General features: G+C 40.1%; 1 protein-coding gene and 1 long non-coding RNA gene across 2 annotated transcripts in view; both read right to left on the bottom strand.

Annotated features, from left to right (window-relative positions):
• The window catches only part of LOC104423046 (uncharacterized RNA methyltransferase BT_0643), a 25,091-nt gene extending 5,636 nt beyond the window's left edge, over positions 1-19,455 (bottom strand). Inside the window, exons 1-5 of the mRNA XM_039303486.1 lie at positions 19,058-19,455; positions 18,724-18,966; positions 18,011-18,172; positions 17,431-17,540; positions 16,672-16,780 (exon numbers count right to left, since the gene is read on the bottom strand). Of these exons, the coding sequence (XP_039159420.1) occupies positions 16,672-16,780; positions 17,431-17,540; positions 18,011-18,172; positions 18,724-18,966; positions 19,058-19,429 (996 nt within the window). The 5' untranslated portion in view covers positions 19,430-19,455. The remainder of the gene's footprint in view (positions 1-16,671; positions 16,781-17,430; positions 17,541-18,010; positions 18,173-18,723; positions 18,967-19,057) is intronic.
• On the bottom strand, positions 14,184-15,081 carry LOC104431723. The gene is made up of 2 exons (XR_005546992.1): positions 14,943-15,081; positions 14,184-14,779 (listed from the first exon to the last, which is right to left on the bottom strand). It is a non-coding gene; the product is annotated as an uncharacterized LOC104431723 (long non-coding RNA).
• Positions 19,456-20,445: the final 990 nt, after the last annotated feature.

Genomic DNA, 20,445 nt, shown 5'->3' with positions numbered 1-20,445 from the left:
AGCAGTAAGTCATAGCAATTAGGTTTTGTCACAAACGTCTGAAGATTCACCGGGTCTCTCTCAATGAATCTGTCGTCGAGGAATTTAAGATGGCGGAAATAGGACGCCCTTCTATAGCCTTCGGAAGGGAAATGGCCACTCCCCATTTGCGTTGCCGTATGAGGACCCCTCGGCTTTGTGTTGACTATCTCTCCACCCCATCGAATTCTTTCTGCAGGGCCCTTTAGATGAGTGAAGAGCCTTTCAGGCCAGTACCCTACAATTTCATCCTGAATGCGCAGCCACCAATCTCCAGTAACTTGATCCTAAAATATTTTTATTAAGAGACAGAAGACTCTCAGAAGATATCCCATGTGTATTTACTAAAAAGATTGTTCAATTACCTTCCATATGGCTATAGTTGTCTCGACTTGCGGTCCATCATAGATGGAAACTGGTAGAAGCAGATTGTTTGGAGCATATCTGCTGCCCTCTTTTAGTCGGAATCCATCGCAGTCGAGATTGTAGCAGGGAGTACGATAGCCATCTACCTAAAGTGCACCAAGGAAAGCAGGTCAAAATTTGACGTACTTATGAAAGTTTGGTGAATTGTAAGCACTGAAAAGAGTTAAGAACTCACGGTATAAAATATGAACATCTTCGCCTGATTGCAGGGATAAGAAACTGTATCGACCTACAATAGAAACACAAACTGCTTATCTTCTATATCTACAAACATTTAGAAGCAAATCATGCTAAAATTTTCGGAGTCGATCAACGTAAGTTCTTACCATCCATCCCGCTTCCACTGTGTTCATACTCGCTCCGGGGCCTGCTTCGAGCCAAATTTGGGAGAAACTGACTTCTGGCTGAACGACGGAAGGATTCCACACATTTATTGTTGCACGAGCTCCCATGAACCTGCCGGGGGTCAAGCTTACTCCAGCATACTGACAAGTACATAGCAAAGTTGACAAAAAGGGTAAAGAGATTTGGGAAAAGTTTCTCTTGTATTATGTATTGTATGCAAGTACATTGCGCCACTTATAATGTAAGAATGAAATAATAAATAAGAAAGATAATATACATGAATCGCTATTTCCTATTTATTACACTAATCAATGATCTACAGAAATCAATCATAACCAAAATCAGCTCCAAGATCTTCACTTTTATTTCCAACAATCCCCCTCAAGCTGGTGGCCTATATATGTCAAGGACACCTAGCTTGCTCAATAGGAACTTGTGTTGTCTTTGGCATAACGGCTTAGTGAAGACATCCGCAGGTTGTTCCACTGTTCTGATTCCCTTTGTTATGAGAGCTCCTTCCTTGATCTTGTCCCGAGTGAAGTAACAATCAACTTCTATGTGCTTCGTTCTCTCATGAAAAACTGGATTTGCTACTAATTAAGTGCAGCATCATTATCACAGAACAATTCACTTGGTCCACCGACTTGTATTCCTAAGTCTGAGACTAGTCCTCGTATCCAAACTATTTCGCAGGGAGCTTTTGGCATGACTCGATATTCTGACTCAGCTGATGACAATGATATAATAGACTGTTTTTTTTTGTCTTCCATGAAATCAACGACTTTCCCAACTTTATACAAAAACCAGTGATAGACCTCCTAGTCATTGGGCAAGTAGCATAATCCGTGCCACAAAAGGCTGTCATCTTCATATTACACTCACGGGATAGAAATATACCGAGTCCCGGACACCCCTTCAAGTATTTTACAACCTTCAAGGTTGCATTCATATGTGACTACTTTGTCATATGCATGAATTGGCTAAGTATTTGCACTGCATAACATATCAGGTCTTGTCATAGTAAGATATATCAATTTTCCAACAAGTCGTTGATATCCTAATGGATCCCTAAGTAATGAATCCTCGCTGGATGAAGAGGAGTTGAGATCATACTCGTGTGTCGTCAACTTGACATTCTGTTCAATGGGAATTATAGCTGGCTTGCAACCTGATAACCCTACTTTAGAGATGATTTCCAAGATAAATTTTCTTTGACTGAGGGAGATTCCTTTATTAGATCTAGCAATCTCGATGCCAAGAAAGTATTTTTGAGAGGTCCCAAATCCTTGATGTGGAAAGTGGAGTGCAAATATTCCTTCAGTTTTGCAACATGAGAATCATTATTTCCCATAACCAATATATCATCAACATATATCAGCAAATAAATTGATGAATTTCCAACAGTCCATGTAAATAAAGCATAATCATGCTTAGAATGCTGAAAACCTGCATGGGTTAATGCAACAGCAAACTTGGCATACCATTGTCTAGATGTCTGTTTTAGTCCATACAAGGATTTGCGAAGACGACATGCCCGATACTCCCCCTGTCTGCGTAATCCTTGGGGAAGATCCATATATATCTCTTTATCTAGATCACCATGAAGAAAGGCACTGTGGGCATCCATTTGATGTAAGGACCAATTGCGTATTGCCGCAACAGATAAGGACTGTACAGTAACTTCCTTTGCTACTGAAGAGAATGTCTCGTGATAATCAAAACCTTCTTTTTGGGTGAAGCCTTTAGCTACCAATCGAGCTTTGTAGCGTTCAATAGAACCATCTAATTTGAACTTGATTTTGTAAACCCATTCATATCCGATGGGTTTTCGATGCGGTAGTAAAGGAACAACATCCCATGTATGACTTGCCATGAGTGCATTAAGTTCTGACTCCATTACGTGTCGCCACCAAGGATCTTTTGCCGCTTTAGTGAACGAAGATGGTTCATGTTCTTCTGTTATTCGACTGATACAACACATGTGTTCCGGCGATAATTGGCTAAAGGAAACATATGAGGAAATATGATATTGTGTACCTGAAGAACTCGCAGCTGAACATATATAGTTTTTAGTCCACGTAGGTGGGCGAGTCTGTCTTCCAGAACGTCGAGGTCGTTCAATTGTATGCTTAGGAATTATTGATAATTCAATATCAACTCCTGATGTATCCACTGTTGAAGAAGATGGAGAAATTTCCTTAGATAAAGTTGGTGATTCCGCCTCTGGACTTGGAGATTCCGTTGGTGCTAATGTCATAGAGTATTCCGACGCCACAAGAAACTGTGCGCCAATGATAAATCTTCATCAAACAAAAAACCGTTGCTCTATGATAAAGTGTCTTGTGATGAAGACAGCTTTTCCTTGAAAGGAAATACATCTTCATGAAAAATAACAACTCTGTTTGTAAAGAAATTCCCTGTAGAAACCTCCATAACCCGATATCCCTTCTGAAGAGGAGGATATCCCATAAAGACACATCGGGTTGCATGAGGACCCATTTTGTCCTGAGGACCCACATTGGTTGCATAACATAAACAACCAAATACTCTAAGATGACTATTATCTGGCCATTTCTTATCAAGCATCTCAAATGGAGTTTTACCATTAAGAATCTTAGTTGGCATGCGATTAATCAAATAGGCTGCTGCACACACCGCCTCCCAAAATCGTCAGAATGGATGCTTGGTATTTGAGTGCATGAGCTACTTTTAAGAGATGTCTATGCTTTCGTTCCATAATTCCATTTTGTTGTGAAGTATAAGTGCAAGAAATTTCATGGAGTATCACATGAGTAGACAATAATGTTATGCAATCAAAGGTAAAGAATTCATGCCCATTATCTGTACGAATTCGATGTACAGATTTTCCAAATTAATTCCTAATTAAGGAAAGGAAATTTGATAAATGAGTAAATGTTTGACTCTTTGACTACATAAGATATAACCAAGTGGCATGAGTATGGTCATCAACAATTGTAAGAAAAAAATGAGATCCATTGCAATGAGGAGTATGATAAGGACCCCATATGTCCATACAAAGCAATGAAAATGGATTTTTTGCTCGAGAGGTACTAACTGGAAAAGGTGCTCGAGATTGTTTAGCTAAAGGACATATTGGACGTTTCGGGTGAGGAAACCGTGCACTGCGACCCAATCGTTGATGAAAAAGGAGATTCTTATTATGGCTGATTGCATTACAATAAATGCTCTTATTTAATAACTCTAAATCTCCTGGGGAATTGATCCAAAAATAAAGTCCTTGTACCACATTATCTAAGCCCATCACTTTGTCAGTCAAGTGGCCTCCGGCCCCTCCAATTTTTTTTCTACTTCTTCAATTTTGTTCCACAAGGCTGATAACCGGTTGAAACACGCAGTGACCGAAAGGTTGCCCTATTTTAATTCGGACAAGGCTTGGGTCAACGAGAATAATCTGCCCGATCTAATTTCCCATACATTTCTCATATGTTTTCCCATAATGTCTTCGAATCTTCTATCAGAGGGAGGCCAACCGCGACTTCGGGTGCCAAGTAGTTCCCAATAAAAAGTGTACCGTTGGTTGCATCATCGCCAATGCCTCTACAATTGCTCCTCTATCGGGTAAGGCACAACTCCGTCGATATACCCTTCCTTGTCCTTAGTGACAAGCACCCGCCGAAGGTGCCGTGCCTAAGAATGGTAGTTCGCCAATCCAGTAAGTTGTTGGCTAATTAGGCGTAGCTCCGGTCCATCTGCCAGCGATGTGTAGAGTGGATCTCCAAGCTCCAAGCGGCTGCCGCCATTGAAAGGAAATGGGTAAGGCATGAGTGCGTGTTGAACCGGGTAGGGCTCCGTTCCCCGACCCGGTATTGACCGGCCTGTGGACCCGCAATTGTCCGGCCCGACCACCAGTCGGGTTGGTCCCATACAAAGGTGGGATCTATCCCGACTTAGTGGTCCACCGCACGTGTGGGATACCACTAGACCGAGGGCCAATGAGTTGGCCTAGGGATTTGTGCTGGAGCAAGGGCAGAAACATCGTTGGTGTTATCAATCTGCCCTTCTTGATCAATTGATTCGACTTGATCAAATGGTGAGGGCGTTTGATTCTAGTGTGGAGAATTCTCTACCGAGGAACTTGCAATATTCTTATCCTTTGCCATGGTATAAAAAATGAATTCCTAATCGCTTTGCTGATTTGTTCAAGAGGGAAGAAATTTATAGCAACAGATCAAAAGAAAACGATGGCGGTTCTAGGGTTGTGGAAGCCCAGGGTGAGAAGGTTTTGATACCATGATAGAAAGGGAAAAGAGATTTGGGAAAAGTTTCTCTTTTATTATGTATTGTATGCAAGTACATTATGCCACTTATAATGTAAGAATGAAAAAAATGAAATAGGAAAGATAATATATATGAATTACTATTTCATATTTACTACACTAATCAATGATCTACAGAAATCAATCATAATCAGAATCAGCTCCAAGATCTTCACTCTTATTTCCAACAAAAGTCATAAAAAGGTGAAACTTCAGGATCAATGCATAAACCGGGAAAAAAAAAAACTCAAAATCAAAGACACAGTAAGTCTTAAAGCGATGTATTTTCACATACCTCGTGATCTGCATCCGGTAATGCGTCGTTCCTGCTCAGATTGAGCCACTTCTCGTCTGGAGTCAACCGTATAACAGATGGAGAACGCCCATCGCTTACCGTAGCAATGACACTTAAGATCAAAACAAACAATTTGAAGAGATGCATTGGCGAACTCACTATCGCCATTGAAGAAGGGAGTCGAGTACTTTTTAAAATGAGCCGAGGCAATGCTCTTATTTATGTTATGCATAACGCGTATTCCCTTGGATGACCTAATCGTCATTAATACATTCCGCGTGAATTACCATTACCACGATGAAGAATATTTCTTCTTCGAGCAAATTTGGATGTAAATCGCAAAACTGACTCTGCAAGCAAAAAGAAACGTTCGAGAATTGGTAATGGAATGGAGATAGGCATGGGAGATTTAGGGCCTGCATGGTAACGTTTCTATTTCTCCCGATTTCTATTCTTTTGTTCCCTGGAACAAAAAAATAACGAAAATCTATTTGGTAACGCCAACTTATTTTTCTATTCCCGGGAATAAAAAAGTGGCTGGAGAATAGATTTGGAACAAAAACAAAAAAAACAAAAAACGGTAGCTTCTTGTTCCTGTGAACAACTTCTAGAAATAAGTTTTTTTCTTTTCTATTTTTCTTTTGTTCTTCTTCCTTGTTGCAACCACTGCCGATTGCTTGCCAACCGTCGACCACCTCCTGCCACTCACGGCCACCGTCGACAGTTGACCGCCGGTGACAATTGCCACCACTCATAGCCCACCAGCCACCACCCATGGCTCACCGGCCCAACAACCACCACCGCTCGCCAAAGCAGCCGTCGCCGCTAATTGCTGCATAACCACGCCCGTCGCCGCATGACCGCCAACCGTCACGCCGAATGCCACCGCAGACTGGGCCACCCACAGCTCACCGGCCACCGCCGGCGACAATCGGTGGTCGTGCGGCGATCGGTGGCAACGGTCGTGCAGCGAGCGTGCAACGACGATTGGCGGTCCATGAATAAGAATAAAAATAAATAAATACAAAAATTTATAAATTTTATCAAATGCATTCTTATTCTTTTTCTATTCCAAGAGTAGAAATTTTAAATAATTATCAAACACCTTATTTTACTCAGAAATTGTTCCCGGGGTAGAAATAGAAAAAAAAAAACTATTTCTGAAAAGAAATAATTCTCTGAAATAGAAACGTTGCCATGCACACCATAATCATTTCCCTTCCGAAGATGGGAAGATGAATAGAAAAAAACAGGTTAACTTTCATGAGTGGAAAAATTACTCATTTTGGAGTGGCCGTCTAGACCTCAAATAGCAGTTTTAACCATGGGGAGCTTCAAGAGAAACTAGGGGACAGACTTCAATAGCAAACTTAATCAATGGGAATTATCTACCTACGTAAATTATAGGAACAAGACTATTATGAAACGATTTGATCGTACGAATCAACAACTTCATGGATTAACATGCGAGAAGTAATGGGGATCAATGTAGTGTCGACACTTTATGGAAGCCCTCATGTCGTGTCCGACACTCCATCACGTATCCGACACGCAATCAACGAGTGTTGAAAAATCCGACACGTGCTCAACTCTCTTCAATACACTCCGACACACACGAGATTCTAAAATTTTCAATACTTGAGGAGTCAAAATGTAAATATACAACCAAAAAAAAAAAAAAAAAGAGATAGGGCTGGTGGCCAAGCGTCGCTATTGTCACTACCACCTTTGAAGGGGGTTGGCAACCTAGTCGGCCCTAGGCGGCAGAGATGGGGAGCAACCCTCACAGCCCTGGGCAAGGCCATTGTCGGCTAGGCAAGGGCTAACGAGGCTCGCCCAAATCTGGGGAATGCCTCAACTAAGGCCCGAGCAAGGCTCACCTAAACCTAGGCGACACCACACCCTCGCTCGGACCTAGTGAGGGTCATCCCCCCTTCGCGACCTCCCCGGCCCCCTCCGACGGTGGCTAGGCACTCCGCTGACGGGGGTAGCAACGTGCCCAACAATGATCGTGCCTCTCTTCTTCTTCTTCTTCTTCTTCTTTTCAGATTTGTTTTATTAGAATTATTTTAGCTTTTTTAAAAGTTTTTTACAATGAAAAAATTAATAAAAAAAATGCCACGTAGGATAAATAAATAAATTTAAAAATACTACCTCAGCAATTTTCCTTTAAACAATGTTTTTTCCCCTAAATTTAATGTATTATTGTAATGGAATGCAATTAAATTTGTCAAATTAAAATAATGACTAATATTAACAAATGTTGAATTAATACTTTTAGTGCGAATTAATTCTAGACTCTTTTTATTATTAATATTTATGTATTTATATAAAAATATATTTAATATATAACGTGTCGAAATGTGTCGAAATTCTTTATTTTTTAGAAAAGAAGCGTAGCACCTTATAATCTGCTAATCATTCGAGGACTGGATTCTTTACTCGTTCACGAATGCTGAAGTTTAGCATCCTCACCCACTGTGCCGACAGTACAAGAACCTACCCTATGATTCTGGAAGTGAGCTGCTTTCCCAAATTCCTCTGCAGGAAAGTGTTAGGGAAATCCCTTATGATGTTTTGAAGATGACAAAATAAATCAAAGGCTACTAATATGTTTGATGGTTGAGTAATAGACCATGCAGATAATAGAACATGTAAAGGATATTATCAAAGTCGAAGACGGCCGTAAGATCGAACGTAACATATGTCCGAGTATATTTTGAAGATTTCCAGACTTCGTGTCAAAGTTCGAAGACGCCAGACTTTAGTGTCAAAGTCTGTTTCTACATCGAAGTCTGCTCACTCGACTAATTCCAGATCGAACGTGAATGATGAACCAGAAGACAGACTCTATGCTGAAGCCGAACCAGAAGACAGACTCTATGCTGAAGCCGAACCGGGCACAGACCTTAAAGCTAAATCTGTTCGTGGGCAGATATGTTCAGACCCATTGTAAAGTCTCAGACTCGATTCAAAGTCTATGGCTATCGACTTTACATCCAGATTCGACGTAACGTAATTCAAGCCCAATCATATAACGGCTAGTGATCCGGTTTGGATTCCACATCAAGACTGATTTGATTGATTCAATCTAATTGATTGACGATTGGATCTTGAAGATAAGAACTTTCTATACGAAGAAACTTTACTTATGGAAACCAAGATTTCGTTTGTATGGGCGATCGAATCAATTTGGGATTTTACCTTTGTCACTCAACGGCTACCAAATCTTCTAGATACTGAGAGCTGTCCAATGGGTATATTGGAAGACGATTCTCCGGGATACTGTCCAACGGGTAGTTTGGAAGTGGAGGAGTATTTAAGGAGATCATGGACCGATGAGCAAGTAAGAGACGGAGCGTAGAATTTATAATTCCAAAGTCTGAGCGACTTTCGATTATACACTTGTCTCTTGAGAGCTTAAACGTTTGTAATCGTGAGAGAAATACCAAGGGAGTGACTTAGTAAGATAGTGTGATCTACTAAGTGTTTGCACTCGGAGTTGTAATCTCTTGTTGATTGCATAGTGGAATCCAAGCCCAAGAAGGTCTGTTAGCATGGGAGAGTGGATGTAGGCTTGGATTAAGCCGAACCACTATAAATCTTGTGTTCTTATTCTCTTCCCTAACTCCTTTATTTTGTTCATACTAGCACTCTCAGAAAGTGGTCGCTCTCCATTCATGTCATTCTAGATTGACTGCGCAGAGAACCAGCTAGGAAGTGTGGCCGCTCTTTAGAGCCTCCATGTCGGTGTCTTCAGCATGTATTTGACATGTAGTCAACTCTCCCGACATGTCAATAATATGCAAATCTGGAATCCTGACATGAGATTCTAACACACACAGGTCAATTTTAAAAATTTTCAAGAAATAAGTCAAAATGTAAATATATAAAAAGAAAAAAAGGAAAGGGAGAAGGGAAACTCTATCTTTTGACGGTGAAATGTGGATCATTATTTTTCCTTTTTACTTATTGTTACATGTCAAATTTGAAAGTGAAATGTGGATAGTTTGTTTTTTTCTCCAAATTATAGATTATTGGAATGGAATGTAGTTGAATGTTTTAAATTGAATCAATGAATAATATTTTTTTAAAAATAGATTAATTTTTTTAGTGTAAATTCATTCTATGCTCTTTTTTATTATTTATTTGTGGATTTAAATCAATTTTTAAAATGATAATATCACGTATATATAAATATATGCAATTGATAAACATGTCCAAATATATCAGAATTTTTTATTTTTTGAAAAATAATGTGTTAGCAAGTCATGTCATATCGTGTCACAAGTCAATTTCTACTTAGTCGAGTGGTAGCCTTTACATCTAATAATTAGTCACCTGTAGTAAATGTAATATTTAAGTATAGACTACACCTTGTCCATAGTGAACAATACTTGTGTTTAGGCAAAAGAAGGAGCTATAATCTAAGTGTGATTATGGCCAAATCTCTCTTTTCAGAATGATTACCAGTTCATGTGTGACTTTAACAAAATTCAGTACATCAAACCGCCTAGTAGTACCTACTTTCAAAAGCATTGGCGTCCTCACTGCTAGTGCTAAACATTTGACAAAGCCATTTTTACTAGGGTACGAAAAGAAAAGGTAAAGCACGTCATGAAATGTTCACTATTCCGCACACTGAGCTGAAAATCCAGGCCAACCATAATAGAAATTGACTCCTACTTCACTTGGCCAGTCCACGTTGAGAAGTATGTCATAGCATTCAGGTCTTGTTACGTACGTCTATAGATTCTCCGGGTCTCTCTCGATGAATCCGTCGAGGAATTTAAGATTGCGGAAAAAAGACACCTTTCCAAAGCCTTTAAAAGGGAAATGGCCGCTTCCCATTTGGGCTGATGTACGGCGACCAACCGATTTTGTGCTATCTCTCTGCCCCCATTGAATTGCATCGGCAGGGCCACCTGGAGAAGTGAAGAGATCTTTGGGCCAGAATCCTACATTCACGTCCCTAATGCGCAGCAACCAACCTCCTGTAACTTGATCCTGAAATATTTTTGTTAAAAGACAAAAAACTCGGATTGTATCCCATGAATATTTACCTAACAGATTTTTCCATTACCTTCGTTATGGCTATAGTTATGTCTTATAGCTGTCCACCATAGGCGGAGACTGGTATAAGCAGAGAGTCTGGAACAAATCTGCTATTTTCCAGTTAGATTCCATCGCTGTCGAGATTGTAGCTGGAAGTAAGACAGCCATCTCTCCAAAGTCCACCCAAGAAAAACATGCCAATGTTTTATACGTTTGTGAAAGTTTGGTAAATTGTAAGTGCTCAACAGAGCTAATAACTCATGGTCCAAAATGAGAAAATCTTTGCCTGCTTGCTAGGTGTATGGACCTATGATAAAAACACAAATTACTTATCTTCTACGAGTGCATTTGATTCAACATTTTGCAAAACCCTTTTAGCCCTCAAAAGCCCCTTCGACAAATGCAACTGTCCTTTGATGTTTTATTTGGATTGCTTTGGGGAGATGCAATGGCCTCTAGCCAAAACATGTCCGGATATATTTTGAAATGTTGCATTTCCCAAATGATCTACACACATTTAGCATGCCAATCATTCTAAAATCTTCAGATTTCATCATTCTAAGTTCTCACCATCCATCCGGCCTCCACGGTGTTCATATTCTATTTAGCGCCTGATGTGAGCCAAATTTGGAAGAAATTGCATTCTCGAAATATGACTGTAGGATTCCACACATTAATTGTTGCACGAGCTCCCAAGAAGATGCATGGATCAAATCTATTGGAGCATACTGACCAATACATAGCAAACTCATAAGGAAGTGAAACTTGAGAATCGACGCATAAACAAAAGTCCAACTCAAAATCAGCGCCACGGTAGGTCTTATCTCGATGTATTCGCACATACTTCATGACGTCTAGGCCATTATGCGTTGAAGTCATTCCCGCTCAGATTGAGACGCTTCATGTTTGGAGTCAACCGTGTAACATATTGAGCACGCCCATCGCTTATCGTACTAATAATACTTATCACCAAAACCAACCATTTGAAAAGATGCATCCGTGAAGTTACCGTCGCCATTGAAGAACAGATTAGAGTATTTTTTTTTTCAAAATGGGACAAGACAATGTGATCCGTTGTATACACCTAATGTGTATCCGCTTGGTTGACCTTAAACACGAATCCCATAAATCACCATTGATGGTCCACGTGATTACCAATTAGAACAAGGAAGAAAAAGATTCTTCTTTTAGCAAATATGGATGTAAATGACTTCGAGTGCCTTTGATTTAGCATTTGCAAAGCCCTTTGGGGCTCAAAAACTCTTTTGACAAATGCAAATGCAATTTGGCAAAATTTTTAGATAGTTTTGAGTTATGCAATTGCTTCTCCAAAGTCTCTAAAGGGCTTTAGCTCAAGACAAGTCCGAAAATATGTGGGAATGTTGCATCTCCAAAATGCAAATAGACTTTTTTTTTCTTCCAACTTTGCCCTAACTCAACTTCATAACTTTGGAAATGTCTTCGAAAACCTGAACTTTGCCTCACTACCAACAAGCAACTGGCGAACAGCCAATGTGCCACCAGCGTGCCCCCAGCATGCCATCAACAAGCAGCCAGCAGCCAATTTGGCTCGAGAGTGAATATTTCTCTGGGCAGTATCCCAAATCGACATTCGCAATGCGCAGCCACCAATCCCCACTGTCTTGATTCTGAAATTCTTCTTTTGTTCAAGAGGTAGAAGAATGAAAGTATGCGCATGCATTTCTTTTGAATATGTAAGTTCTGACAAGCAGAAGAATATGGAGACAGTCTGGGATAGGCTATGCATTTCAGCCTTGAGGTTGTTTTATGTCACCTGAAAGATGGTTCTCACTGCTCATTACCTTGATTATCGATACATATATGTCATGTTGCTGTCCACTAAAGATGGATATAGGTTGAATAGGAGATCCTAGAGCAACCTTACAATCGACTTGCACGAACCCAGGACATTCAAGATTGTAACAACCAGTGTCTTGATAGTCATCGACCTATAATCCATCCAACATAGACATGTCAAGTTTTGGTCCTGAATCTTGCAAGTTTGATATTATTACGAACTCACAGTCCAATATATGAAAACCCTTGTCCGTATGCCAAAACTAGAACCTGCATCTACCGGGAACAAAGAAAGAAAAGAGAGAAGAAAGTTACTCATCTTCACACACGTGCAGAGTGCTAGTTATGCCAAGAAATGCTTTTTTAAGATATTATCAATACATGATTTTACCATCCATCCGGCCTTAATAGTATTTGCACAATCCCCATGGCGAGATGAGAGGCAAATTTGGGAGACACCTTTGCTCCGAATCTTCTACTGCGGGATTCCACAGACCAACTGATGCATGTGCTTCAAAGTAGTTGCCATTGGTCACCGAAACTACAGCGCACTATCTCATGGATAACAGACTCGTTAGGAAGTGCATTAACGGCTGTTTAAACATGTAACTTTAAAAACAAACTCAAAAGCTATGTGATGGAGCCTCAGTTGCGTCTGGATTGCACGTACTTCATGCCCAGGAGGAGCACTGAATTCATACTGGCTCTGAGAATCTCTTCACTTGGGGAGCAAATGGTACGATTCTATGACTGTCGTACTGTTGCTGTCTTCCGATGGGAATTGTTCCTTCATGGCATTCTCCATATTTCCACCAAACCTGACTAAGAGCACCTCCTAAATGTTCTGTTCCATTTCCTTTCAGATGTAAGCTTGGTTTCATCTATAGCCAAAAAAGTGCAAGCTTCAGCTTTTGTTCAGTAAACTCAGTTAAAAATTCTGAGGAAGGACAAGTAACATAGGTCCTGGGTAAAACATTCCAGGTTTCCATGACAACAGATAATTTAGAACTATGCTCTTTCACAAAAGCTATATGGTGGCCCTCAATGTTAGGGTATATGCATATTGTCATGGCTGGTTTCGAAAAGTTAGCAGCTCACTGCAAACAAATATTAGAAGGGACAAGGGAGTACAGTAACTCAGCTAATCCTAGTGCAGGAAATGTGTCAAAATGAGGAGGAAAAGAACCTGGATTGTGTGATTCTTGAGAAGTGGATGATTAAAGGCGGGCTGCCTGAAGATATCAATACAATCGATCACTTCACTCACTTCAAGACTCAGCAGCTTGATCTTATGAACTTATTCCTTTATTTCCGGTAGATCATCCAAGACAAAAAAAAAAGTGAAAAAGAGAAAGATGAAGTAGCAACAGGCAGCAGTGCTAAGAATGACCTCAATGGTTTTTACTGCCCCTTTAGGATTAACAAGATCTGTCCCTCTATCTGATACAAAGAGCAAGCCCATTGCTCAGCATAGTCACAGTGAATATTAATCACCGAACTTGTAAAAGTTCTGACAGAGCTTGCATTTGCCATTGCAGAACAGATTTCCCGGAGATGAGAAAATGAGAATCCTTACATGTATTGAATGTCCTTGCCTCGAATTCTCCTATCATATAGCATCGTATATTACTTAGAAAAGATGGAATCAGATTGTAGTTACTCCAGTGGAGAATGTTTCTCTAAGCATAAATGGAATTGGAATGTGAATAGCAGCCATCAATTCTCGTTCTGCACGTTAAAGCAATTAATTAATGTTCAAGACAGGCCTTTCCGTGTTCATTTGATTTCCTTCTAGTAGATGAAATGAAATGGGGAAAGTGATTTCCATAAGTGTATCACCTTATTCTAAAGGCCACATGGATATCAGATTTTCATCCTTTAATCAATTAGTACACGGATAGTAAATTACCTTTAGCACAATAAGAAAATGAATAAGGATATAGAACAGAACATTCTTATTAAAAGATTCTTGAGAATCGACAGATCAAAAGTGGGCTTATAATGTTCCCCAAGAAGGTTCAAAATGGATGCTTAATTCCAGGGGAATACTAGAGCGAAGGTATTAATAAATTGCCAAATTAGTAACAATCTTCTTTAACTTAAGCAATCCTAAGGTGGTTGCTGTTGTTTCCATGTAGATCTCTGAAAACTTGTTACGTCCGTATATCTCCTTATCCTGGTCAGAGAAGCATACTGTAGAAGAAAATCCAGCACACCGGTGATAAAAATGGAATCCATATGCAACGGAGGTGGCTCGCTGATCTGTAAATCATAGCATTCCAGTCTTGACACGTACTTTGCAGGATTCTCTGCATCGCTCTCTCTATAATAGGCAGCGCCAAATTTAAGATGGCGGAAAAAGGATGCCTTTCTAAAGCCTTTAGAAGGAAAACAGCGGCTCCCCATTTGTGGTGTCATATGATGACATCAGGTTCTTCATTGACCATCTCTCCTCCCAAACCAATTACATCAGCGGTACCGATTAAAGTGAAGAATTCTCTGGGCCAGCATCCTACATCCACATCTGCAAAGCGCACCCACCAATGTCCTCTAGCTTAGTTCTCAAGCAGTTTTTTAAGTGACAGAAGAATTGAAAATGTGCAAGTATCTTTTTTTCCCTGAAGAAGGAAATATACTTCTGAAAAGATGGTACAGAAAAAACCGGGGTCGTCTCCTGGAGAACATACTTGCTGCGAGAGATCTTTGTAGTTTTGCAGTTGAGAAAACACCATCAACAGAGCTCCAGTAGGCACACACACTCGATGTGGGGAGTGTGTGGGAACATGTCTACTGGTTGTACACTTTGAGTTTGTAACACCCTTCTATGTTTTGCTCTTCTGCAAAGACACACAGGATTGCTGATTGACAGCAAAGAAAAAGAGGAACTAGTGGGATGGACTTGATACATACCACCCCATGACAAAGGTACTCAAGGTCGCGTGCACAGGTAGCTGGATTACAAGATACATAAATAATACGCTGAGCCTTGAGCTTCAGCAGAAACTTAATTAACTTCATATGCATGCCTGGCCGATTTGGATCTGCAGTATTCATCCAGTAAAACAGTGGGAAAAATTATTTGTACTTACAGAGAAGCTCTGCTTAGCTAGTGAAGTTTATATACCTACAAAAATTATCCTGAAAGATACTACTTGTTTGCAGAGAACATAAACACCAAAAAAAAAAAAAAAGTGCAGATATGAAACAACCTTTAAGCCAACCAACAAAGACTCAATTATAAAATTTAAGAAGAGATACCCGAAATGACAATATCTGGTTTAGGGAAGTTGCTGCCAAAATTTGCATCGATTTTATTGAGATCTCCTTGGATAAATGTTGCATTGCTGATACCATTGAGCTTGGCATTCAGACAAGCATCAGAGATGGCTTGAGCAACAACCTCGTACTCCATAAACATGTCTAACCCTGAAAAGACGGTCTCAGATTGGTCGAGTTCTTTCACATAATTATCACAATGGACAAATATCTGTACCTTCTGGCAAGTGTGAGACCAATGGTGCCTGTTCCACAGAATAGGTCTAGCACAATTTCTGAGCCATCTCCCCTAAGACCCGCACACTCCTCAATAAGTTTATACAGAACCTCAGCCTGAAGTGCACCAGGTCTTAGAAATTTTCAAAGAGAAGAAGAAAAGAACACTAGGGATTTTTACAAGATAATGGAAGCTAAGAGGAGTTAGCAATACACTGATCTGATCATGTGTTGATACCTGCCAAGTATTTGTCTGAAAAAGGAATTGGCGGAAATTTGAAAAGTAAGCCCTCTCAAGGTCTCTGTGATGGTAGATTTCCCATGCAAAGTGTATTCCTCCTCTCCAGTAGATGTATTACCCACCAAGTATTCACATTATTAACAACACTTACCTGCCATTTACAAGTATAATAAACTAACTCGTATAAATTATCTTAAATAAATTTTGTTTTTAAAAATTGCAATCACAAAAACTTGGCACCAGAGGAAGGGCCACTGAGTGCTGTTCTAGCCTAATATTTATAATGAAAAAGAAAGCATGCAGAAGATAGTTGACTCTTGCTTGCAACAGACTATTATGCCACTAATTCAGTTTAGCATCTACTTAAGTATTTTAAAAAACGTGAATAATTTGATCTCTTTGAACTTCTTACGTAAGTGAAAAAGAAAATCCAAACGATTCAAAGAAAATAAATCTTGATGACAGAAATATGTAGAACCATTATCACTGGATATATATTTTTTATCTGATCAAGACTGACCACCTGATATTCTTTAAAGGAGACATTTATCCAGTGTGTTGGCCATGGTTTTTAGCAAACTGGATACTCTAAACATAATTCACCTATGTTGGAAAGTTCCCCTACTCAACCTAAGAAAAACGAAATGCTCATTAAATTAGCAAAGAAGAGTTGGCCAACAAACCACTTCAGGGAAAGATGTAATTTTCTCTACTAAGGGTTTCAGCAACTCGGGCTTGTAAGATGATGTCACGAAATTAACCATGACCTCCAGCTGACCAGTCTCAATGTCCCTGAACATATATGAACGCTAATAAAGATAGGGAATCCAAAACAAATTACCCTACAGATATAAGGATTTTAACACAGTGAAACTGTTGAAAAATTTTATGATACATATATTTCAGACAAATTCACTGAATTCCAGTTGCGTTTCTGTGGAAACTAGAACCAACTTTTGCACTTAAGTGGCTTTCCATGGCATGCAGCTATCTAAATAACTAGATAATGGAAGAAAAACTATTGTTCATACCCACTTATAGACAGAAAAGAGAAACTTAATGAGAATTCATTGCATTAATTGATTGTGTCAATTAATATAAGAAGAAAAATTGGGAAAAGGAATGTAAAATTAGGGTTGCAAGCAAACTGATCGTATCGCTCCTCTATCTTCCCAAAGGAAAAACATCTCTAAGATCTGTTCCTTGGATGCAAAAGAGAGCACTTGATTTCTCACTATTGAAAAAGCATACCATGCCTGAATCTAACTGAGGATGCAGGTGAAGCCTGGACAGTGTGTGATCTACCGATTTCTTTATTGGCAATCTCATTATTCAATGTCAATCCACTGTAAAACTTTTATCTTTAAAAACTAACTATGCCATGCCTAGATCCTGGTCACAAACTATTACAAGTGGAAATGCTTTTACACTACAGCCCCTACCTCCCAGTTCTAAGCATTAGATGCTTAAGAAATCCAGCATGAGAGTGGACATCATAAGGAGACAAACCTAGTTGGGGATCTCTCCAGCAGTCTTGTATAGCTGCAAGAACCTATGAGCAGAAATGCAAAAAGGAAAGAAGTCTTTGAGCATTAAATAAGGAGTTCTTAATTTTGTCTGTTTAATCAGCAAAACAAATCTCAACAGTTCAAAGCAAATAACTACATGAAGAGCAATTATTTTTTTACGAGGAACCCAATCACAAAAGTGATGCAGCAACTGTAAACTTATATCTGGCAGCTACTTGAAAAAGAAAACATGCCCCCAGACGAGCATAGAATGAAGATAAATTGCAAGGTGTCGAATGTTTTTTTGTCAGATAAGAGTAGTTATACTACATGCATGTAAATGTCTCATTACGTGTAGAGCTGACAACTTCCTTCTGGCTAGAGTCATAAGTGGATTTAATTTGCCCCTTCTATGTTAGGCTGTGGCTTCTTTTTACTTTATATTTGATTCAACAGTAATGATTAATCATATAGAAAGAATCCATTTCAAGGTTCAACCATCTCCATAGCATACCTTGTTAGCAGGGTCACTTTGTAGTAAGCACTTGTTGACATTCAGGACCTTATCAAAGAAGCCTGGTGCATGCAGTCCCAAAGCATGGTTCTCAGTATCATCGCGATCCTCTTCAAACAACTCACGTGGCAACCATCTTTGAGAGCCAAATGAAAATTCCATCTGTGAAAGCAAAAAGTAATAGCACCGTCAGAAGATCGTGCCAAGAACAAAGATTCACTCAGAGATGGAACAAAATTTGTCACAGTCCTATGTGATCAAGATAATGATATTGCGCACATGGTGCAGTAACCTCATGCCAAAACTTGGACCCCATAAACTTCGTAATTAGAAAAGAAACTCTATCACCCAACGACATTGTTGTGGTTCGAAAATTACACACGCACCAACAGAGCATGGCACGGTGATCCTTGAAGTCGAATTAAAGGTTGCATCAGCAGAACACAGCTCCCAATAGATGGGAAAATTAGGACAAGTCACAAGCAAGGAATCCCGATTTCATGAAAGTTACAGCTCAAGAAACAATATCTGATCATTTAGCCGACCCTGCTTAGTGAAAAGGCTTACACAATTTCTGATTAGTTAAACACTGATTAGAATTCAGATGCCAACAAGACCAAAAAAAACAGTGCAGCATAATGACAAGGGACAAGAAGGTGCAACAAGTGCAGCATAATGACAAGGGACAAGAAGGTGCAACATCCGCCGCCGACCTTGTTCCGATAGTGGAACTGGATATCGCAGGGAACGATGGGCTTCATCATCGCGGGGAACTCCGGATCATTATCGGGAAATTTCCCGACGTGAATGATCAGCTCGCGGACCTGCTGCTCCTTGGCCCTGACCTGAGCCTCGTACAGCAAGTTCTGCGTCTTACAGCCTCCGCAGTACGATGCATACTCGCAGGGGGCATCCACGACGTCCCGGTGCGGAGATATCGTCCTCAACTTGGTCACCTGCGCATTTCCGGACACGCGTCGCGGAGTCAAAACTTCACGAAACTTTCCCGGTCGAATCCAGCGAGGTAGAAAGGGATAAAAACAAAACCTCGGCGTAGCTGCCCTTCCTGCGGGTGACGCGGCCGACGAAGCGCTCGCCGGGGAGGGCGCGGTCGCAGAGGACGACGAAGCCGGTGCCGGAGACCTTGCAGACGCCCTTGCCCTTGTAGGCCAGGCTCTCGCACTCCAACTCGAGGGTCTGGTTCTTCCTGGGGAAGTAGGAGGCGGAGCGAGCTTCCTGTTGCGGAGGAGAAGGAGGGGCGTCTTCGAAGGAGGGGACGGAGGCGGCGGCGGCGGCGGCGGTGGTGGCGAAGCGGAGGCGGCGGAGGAGGGGGCGAGGGAAGAGAGCGGTCGGGATGAGTTTGAAGGAGTGACCGGGGATGGCGGCGGCGGCGGCGGCGGCGGTGGCGGTCGCCGGCATTGTGGGGAACGCGGTGGTGGGAGAGACTGAAATGTTGGCATTGTGGAGGGACGATGAATTGAGCATGAAGGAGGAGGATAGAGGGCATTTTCGGTAGTTCGTATGCCAGTTAAATGGGCGGGCTCGGGCCGGTGAAAATGCGAAGCCTGTTTAAAAGAAGCCCATTGGGCATCTCTAGTTAGTCTAATTAGTGCGTCTATTTCGCGAAGAACGAACGATTTAGAAAATAATTTACTAAATGGTTGCTTATAAAAATAAACGATCGAAAAATATCTCACAAAAATATTTAAACATGAACTCTAATCAATAATAAAAAAATTATTTCATTAACTAATTATAAGTGATATAAATGATTATTTTTAGGAAATTATTTTTCAAAACCATTTATTTTCTGTGAACTAGATGAGCCTAGAAGGTGTAAATAGGAGATTCTCAAGTAATAGCAGAATAAAAACGCAAAGAGAATTTCTAGAGAAATAATGCATATTGAGATTATCATGACTTTATAGATTAAGATCCCACGATCAGAGTTAACAATTATTTAGCATTAAATAGTAATTAAAATTTAATTCAATGTTCAATGCAATCTTTGGATTTTTTATACATATTCAATTTTATGTAACATTCGGGTAAGTTCTTGAGAATCACACATTTATCTTTACAGCCTCTAAATTCACTCGGATAAGGTATAAAAGTGAGTTTTACTTTCACATTTGTAAATTGAAAGATGCCAAAACTCATTTCATTCGACCAGGAAAAAGAATCTTGGTTGATTGATTTTTCGTTCAAAAAGAGATTCTTGTTGTGGGAAATGATTTTCATTTCCAAAAAAAAAAAGAGAAAATGGAGTTTACTGTATCGTTGATTCATCATCTACTATGAAAAAACAAAATTATCATTTCTAAGATTTGCTTTTAATTGACGAACCAAGATATTTTCCTTCTGATGTGTTCCTTTCATCTAGCGACCATCTTCTTCTTTTCAATGTTTATATGGAACCATATCTCCATTTCAGT

Source organism: Eucalyptus grandis, chromosome 10 (assembly GCF_016545825.1).
Source record: "Eucalyptus grandis isolate ANBG69807.140 chromosome 10, ASM1654582v1, whole genome shotgun sequence".
NCBI lineage: Eukaryota > Viridiplantae > Streptophyta > Magnoliopsida > Myrtales > Myrtaceae > Eucalyptus > Eucalyptus grandis.
Note: the sequence above shows the minus strand (reverse complement) of the source record. Positions and strands in the feature narration are given on the sequence as shown.